The sequence below is a fragment of the Diadema setosum genome, chromosome 8, assembly GCF_964275005.1.
Source record: "Diadema setosum chromosome 8, eeDiaSeto1, whole genome shotgun sequence".
In the NCBI taxonomy this organism is placed as follows: Eukaryota; Metazoa; Echinodermata; class Echinoidea; order Diadematoida; family Diadematidae; genus Diadema; species Diadema setosum.
Window position 1 is genome coordinate 34,333,816 of NC_092692.1, and position 7,167 is coordinate 34,340,982.

A 7,167-nucleotide genomic window follows, 5' to 3' on the forward strand; every position below is an offset into this window, starting at 1 on the left:
ATGAAGATTTCAATTGAACGATATTAAGTCGCATGTACAGTCAATCAAACACGTGCATCGCACGTTGTTCCTTATCCGCCATCAGTTACTGGATTAACATCATTTTCATACGCTTTATAGAGAACATACTGTTTGGAATCTCTACGAACGGTAAACGGTGATCCTTATTCTTGTATTTGACTGATTTTTCAAATGTATCATATTATAATGGTTACTATTATTTGCTATGAAATGTTGAAAAGCGAACGCCTTTCTAACATTTATGTCAATACCAATATATATTGTTGAGTACGTAGACAGTAAGACACGTCAGAAAGAACGGTACCTTTTTTTCATGGAACAAGTGAACAAATAAGCAAACAAACAATTAAAAAACAGCGAACAAACAACAATACCTCTCTAGCAATAGCGCTTTTTTTTTTCCTTCCATAAACCAGTAAAACCTGACAGCATTGGTCGCAAGATCATGTCACATGACTTGAGTAGCCATCAGGGTCTCACACCTCTGGGCAAAAATAACTGCTTGAAGATGTTATGAATTGAATGATTCGAGTAAAGCTTACCTCAGCTATTGTTCGTTCTGTAATGACGATATAATAATTTTATTATCAAAAACAAGCTCACATCTTCAGCCTACATACAAGTGGAATGTTTCAACTTCAATAGAGCTGGTCACATATATTTCAATTGAAAGCAACACGTCAATTATCTTATTCATTTTGCGGAAGGAATTAAATCAATTATGATGCCTACTTGTAACAGCTTAAAAAGGTAACGTGGGTATGAGATCTGAAAAAGGATCATGAGGATGTTGAGTAATTCCTTTATAGAAATCACCCCAGAACAAACAATCGAAATATAAACGACTTTGAGCTGTGATAGGAATTACTGGGGTTCCATACACATCCTTCTGAATATGCAGTAAAATTGGTGTAGCTCAATACATCGCATTTCAAACACTATAAAGACTTAATATTCAAAACACTTTTAAATCACTAGAATTACAGGTAAAATCAACATCAAAATAAGAACACTTATCATTGCACATTACTTAGATATACAATCAATGATGCATATTGATTAGTTCCCGCAAACAAAATGCAAATTGTGACGGCATTTCAAAGATTGAAAGTTTGAGTCATTTACCTACAAAACAAAGATAGCATCGTGTTAAAGCAATTATGGTGGAATAAAGAGATGAATGTTTCATAACGGTGATGCCATATCACAGTTATTGTTGCTATGGCAACCATCACCCTCTGACTGGCAGATTATATCGTGAACACTATTAAGGCTGAGTTGTTTCATAGTCTACATTGCATTGCGTCACTGCATGCTAATCGCAACACTACTACAAACATAACGAATATATAATACAGATAAACTATAAAACATAACTACACGTATAGGCGTATCAAAATATGGCACTAACTACCATTGCAATAGAGACATGCGCGTGAGAAAAAAAAAATCACATCAAGATTGCATTTAAATGATTAACTATCGGTTGTATATGGCAGGCCAAGTGTGAAAATGTTATTAATGACTACAGCTCTTTTGTCCTGTTTTGCAAATGGCTTATGCAGTCAATTTCGAACTAGATTGAAAACTGGAAATGGGTGTCCAATTTACAGATTGGACGCAAAGTATTTTGTAATCCTGCCTGTGAAAAAACAAAAAACAAAAACAAAACAAAACACCAAAGAAACGAGACAGCAAAAAAGACGTAACTACAGGACTAAATATCCCTTGGGACAAAATGGTATACAATGACAATTCAACAGTAGCCGTACTTTCAATCACAAAGGCTGTGATTACCATTCATACGACAGGGTATGGTAAGAGACGTCAATTTCGCAAACGAGGAAGCATTGCAGAAATAAAAATGAAAGAAGCATAATTTTTCAACTCTTCTCTTTAACCTCTTGTAAACAACAATAAATCATGAATTTGCGTTGAACATGTAACAGCATTCGTTCCGCTGTTAAGATCACGACGGATACGTCAGTGAAGTCCGTGTCATAAACAAATATGCCCCCAACTGAACGACTACGTGCAAAGGAAACTGCGGGAGACCGAACGTGATTTCAAAGAGCTCCAGTTTCCGCGCTGAGCTGCAGTTTAGTTATCCTCACTGGATTAGTACGCGAAAATCCTTTCATTGGCTTTCATGACGGCAAATCTTTGCGCCCGTCTGTGACAAGATTCAAACACAACTCCACAACAACCTGGAATGGCACAAGAAGATTAATCAATTCAGACTAGATTTTATCAGTGTCTCTTCTCGAGAAGGGAAATGTCGTTTGTGTCAGTGTTCGTTCATTTCTAAAAATCAAAATCATCGTCATCGACGTCCGAATCGTAAGGTTGTGGTTGATTTTCCTTGTAATCCTCCAGCAAAGGTTCCGGCTTGAAGACCTCTTCCTCTGACCCCATGCGGGCGACGCAGCGGGCCAGGTGGTCCAGGATAAGGGAAAGACGTCGGTCAAGGGCTTGCAAGTGCTCTTCCACCACGATGGGCGCCACCTGGTCACGTGACAGCGACTCCCGCATGACGTCACTCAGACGGTACTTGTCGGAGGCGAGAAGCTGTAGACGAGCGTGTGTGGATTGCCGCAACCTGTACGATGGATGGGATGAGTGGAATGTTCGGAGTAAAGAGAGTGTAATGAACTGTAAGGATGACGCTTGTATGGTACAACACTCGAAGCCACGAGTACAACCACGAGAAATCGGTTACGATTAATAAGAGACACGAGAAAAAGAAAGTTTCTTCTTTTCTTTTTTTTTTTTTTACTTTCGCCCTAAAACTGAGCGACGTCTGTTCATCTCACCGTACTTTATAACCAATGAAATTGCAAATTGCTGCTCATTTTTAAAGTTTGAGATTAACGCCATGCTGTGTCCAACGGGTAGGCTTATGACTATCATACCAGCTCATGTACACTATGTCCCCCCCCCCCCCCCCCCAAAAAAGAAGAAGATACAATCGAATTTTCGCATTGATAACTCCCAATATGATAAAACTGTCTAAATGCTACTTAAGGGTCTTAAAATATAACATTTTAGCTCTATTTTGCAGAAATCCCCATTAAATTTGGTTAAGCAGTTACAGAGAAATGTGGATTGTTGTAAAGCATGTCATGAGTCTGATTCTTCCAAGTTTAGCACTTGGAGGCTCCTGGAACTGCACATGAATGTGCGAACACAATAGCCAGAACTTGGAGGGAAGAGATTCCTGACATGCTCTACAAAATTCTTATTTTTCTTTAACCACTGAAGCCTTTGAATGTTTGCACAGATAAATGACGCTATGTAAATGCTGTTTCATCATCATCATCATCATCATCATCATCATCATCATCATCATCATCATGATCTATCATAAAAGTAGACATCTTTTCAAGGTAGGGCTACACAGTCAGTTGGGACTCTTTGTTTTCCATTATTGTTGCCTTTCCTCGCTTTTTGCCTTTCCTCGCTTTTTGCCAAGCAAGGCCGCGCGCTGCACCATACGATAATAGTTGGTGGGTGATGCACATTATAATTTCGAAATTTAATGTGATCTGTTATTTTCCTGTCAAAGCTAGTATTGAGAATTGAAGTCCGATGTCTATTACGACATCGTTACGCACGATCTTGATATATTATTATTACATTTGACATGACCCCGCATTGAGTTAACCACACGTCAAGTTCTAAGTATCTCATTGAGTTCGTTATCTTCGAAACCGTTGGGAAAAGGAGTTTATTTTGAAATGAGAACACCTTTTTGGCACCGACAAACGCTATCATTTACCCATCAACCTCGTTATGATTGTGTGTGTGTGTGAGTAGAACAGTTTGAAAACAGTCACATAACGCAGTTCCGATATTTTTTTCATCCTTTTTCCTTTTCTTTCTTTCTTTTTTTTTTTTTTAAATCTGCACTTGACTTACAATAAGCCGTAACGATAAGGGTAGTATCGCAAAATACGATGATTATCAAAGCGTTCTCCTGCTTGGCGCTCGCAACACGATAACATTTACCTGTGGTTTGCTGCCGGAGTTACAAGTAAATACCATTTTTTTCTTTTCTGTTGTTGCAAATTACACGTAATTACGGGTTAAATCTCACAGCGCCTATTACAACTCCCCCCCCCCCCCAAAAAAAAAAAAAACACCTAAGCGCTTAACAGATAATAACACAAAGAAAATTGACAATTAACAAAAAAGACAAACATATAAATCATTTACTACTCAGATAATCCATGAATTACACAATTATTGGTATTGTTCTTCAAACAAATGGGTCTTGAGTTTCTCTTTGAAATCGACAGTGGAGGTGGAGTCTTGAATATGGGTGGGGAGATTGTTCCAGAGAGAGAGAGAGAGAGAGAGAGAGAGAGAGAGAAGCGGGGGGGGGGGGGGAGGGGACACAAACGAAAAAAAAAAATCGGACTATTAAAAACTCTTGAAAGTACAGATGGGTGCGTTATAGCCCAAAATCCGGCACACTTAGAATGTACTTTGTTAAATTATTCTCCGTCATATCGTTATTTATGTAAAAGTCTAAACGCGCAGTGGTTGACGGCGAATGTACATAGTTCTCTACCTGCAGAGTAAAAATATAAAGTAACTATTTCTACTTACCGACAGCACTGTATCAAAGGCGCCAATATGCTGACCTCGTCATGACTGTGTTTTCCAAACCTAAAGTAGTAGCAAGAAACATCAATTAGGTCATTAATCCATTAGCAGTAGAATAAAGCAAAATATCAAAAACAGAATCGTTACTCCATGACGTTATTCCTGATATTCATCGAAATTGAAATTAATGAAATACAGCTGTACTTGTAAAGCAAGTAAAGCAACAAAGGAAAATACCATGTAACAAGCTACACTGTATGTAAACTATGGACTTTTGCTACCTGCTGCTCGAAGAAATGAGTTTGTATTCGTACAATCTATTGCGAAACCTTTCCAATGGTTTCTTTTCTAGGAGGGTTCTGCTAGCTCTCAAAAAGATAATCTGTCAAAACTTGACCAATTACAGAAACTAACACACAACCACTGACATAGGGAATGAAACCTGTCGCTATACAGAGGTGTCATTGACATCCACTATACACACTAACCCTTCCTGGAGGTTATTTTTAGTGCGCACTGTTGCGATATTTGAAGAATGTAAACCTCAAATTCATGTCCGTCATGTTGACCTTTGACTCTATTTGGCAGTAGTATGGAGAGCCACACTAGTACGAATTATTTTTCCTAAAAAATATCATATATTTATCCGGTATACGTATGTATATATATTACCGTCATTGTTTTTTTCGGTTCGAATCAGTTCGTTTATGGGCGTACACGAAATTATGGTTTTCAAGGATCAACTGGAAAATATAAAACTGACTGGGTTAGATAAAGAAGGTACGTATAAGGAATCAATACGAAAGTGAGTTAGAATTCTTTTTAAATAAATGCATATACAAATAAACATCAATGATGAAAAAAATGTAATAAAAATACTAAAACATGATTGAATTATACAAAGTGTACTAGTATTTTATGTTTTTCTTTGTCTGTTTTTGTTTGTTTCATTACTCTCTGAAAGGATGTGACAGAAGCCCATCGGAGAAGAAGGTTTACTTTTTGATATTGCGTTGATTCAAATAATCATCATTTCCATCAGCTAGCACAAAATAGTTCACCGTAATTGGTATACCAGTGCTTTCGAATCGCCGAGACCTGATACTTACGCCCTGCCATGATCCAGATGAATTGGGTAAGTGAAATTCCCAAAGGCCTCGAAAGTTTCGTAGTGATGCCTGTCCATATTTCCTGTGTGAAATGATAACAATAATGAGATCAAAGTCATTCATGGCTGTCAGTTACATGATCCTTACCACGTATGTAGCAGCTATCATACTCACTCTTATTAAAAACAAGTATCCACTAAATTTAATTTCCCTACTGCACCTAGCATTAGCATTTGGGAATCCAAATGTCCAGGGTTTTTGTTTTTCCTTTGTCAAGACTTTCTTGAGGAGTATGATATTCAAGTCACAAAAAAGCAAAGCATTATGCACATGTAGATTAGGAATTGTGAGAAAAACAAAAATCTGATATGCACATATACAGCATATTTAGCATTTCTCAGCCATGTATAATGATAAGCCACCCAAACAAGATCACTTATCACAACAAAAACATTATATACATACGATTTGATGATCTCAAATAGCTGATGATTATCTTTGAACACAAAATATGTACACAAAGACCGATGCAGCATTTTCCCAAAATATTCAATTACAAAATGTTCCATGAGAGTAAACCTTAACGTTCAAGGTGAGGCGAGACAAAAAGCTACGATCCTTCCTGCAAATTGTTATTCTTGAAGCTACTCATGACTCGCATGGACAGAATTGTCACAGACACAATTTCATCAACAATGATATTCACCCATGTCCACTGAAATAGACCACTGGTTAGCTTCATGGTCAGACATACACATACATACAAACAATATTCCACACAATCGCACACTCAGACACTTGCATCGCTTCCACGCCCCCCCCCCCCCTCCCCCCTCAGACTAAAGTTCTCTCCTACGGATATACGATGTATGTATCAATGCAACGTTTTTATGTGTCTCAATGACCGTATACTGATACGTCGTAGGAATTTATTATGACGTATATCGAAACGACGGTTTTGGCATTGTTTCGATACATGAGCATTTTTTTTTTCATATATCTTTTTTAAAGACAAACTGTTATAAGCTACTGAAATCCTTGCATCTGATTGGCTGAGAGCAAATTTGTCCGACAAATTTGTCGTACAAAACGCATGAAATGCCCCCCCCCCCCCCCCCCGGTGCGGTCATACCTTTTTAATTGCATGTTTATCCAATCGGAACATTGCAGGGCTGAATGATTCAGTCTCAGATCAATATGTCGTATATCCATTCGTAGTATGAATATACGAAAAGTGCCAAAAAGCGTTTCAAGCACACGGCGTATATCCGTGCGAGATATCGGAAAAATGCGGAAAGTAAATACTACTACTACTACTACTCCTACTACTACTACTACTACTACTACTACTACTACTAATAATAATAATAATAAGATGGACTGGCCTTCAGGGGGATAGGCCTACGACATTTATTGGCTCAATTAGAAT

At 37.9% G+C, this 7,167-nt stretch overlaps 1 protein-coding gene across 1 annotated transcript in view; it reads right to left on the reverse strand.

The window, feature by feature from the left end:
* Positions 1-1,709: 1,709 nt before the first annotated feature.
* Positions 1,710-7,167, reverse strand: part of LOC140231499 (extracellular serine/threonine protein CG31145-like) — a 202,403-nt gene continuing 196,945 nt past the window's right edge. Inside the window, exons 9-10 of the mRNA XM_072311632.1 lie at positions 4,633-4,692; positions 1,710-2,620 (exon numbers count right to left, since the gene is read on the reverse strand). Of these exons, the coding sequence (XP_072167733.1) occupies positions 2,326-2,620; positions 4,633-4,692 (355 nt within the window). The 3' untranslated portion in view covers positions 1,710-2,325. The remainder of the gene's footprint in view (positions 2,621-4,632; positions 4,693-7,167) is intronic.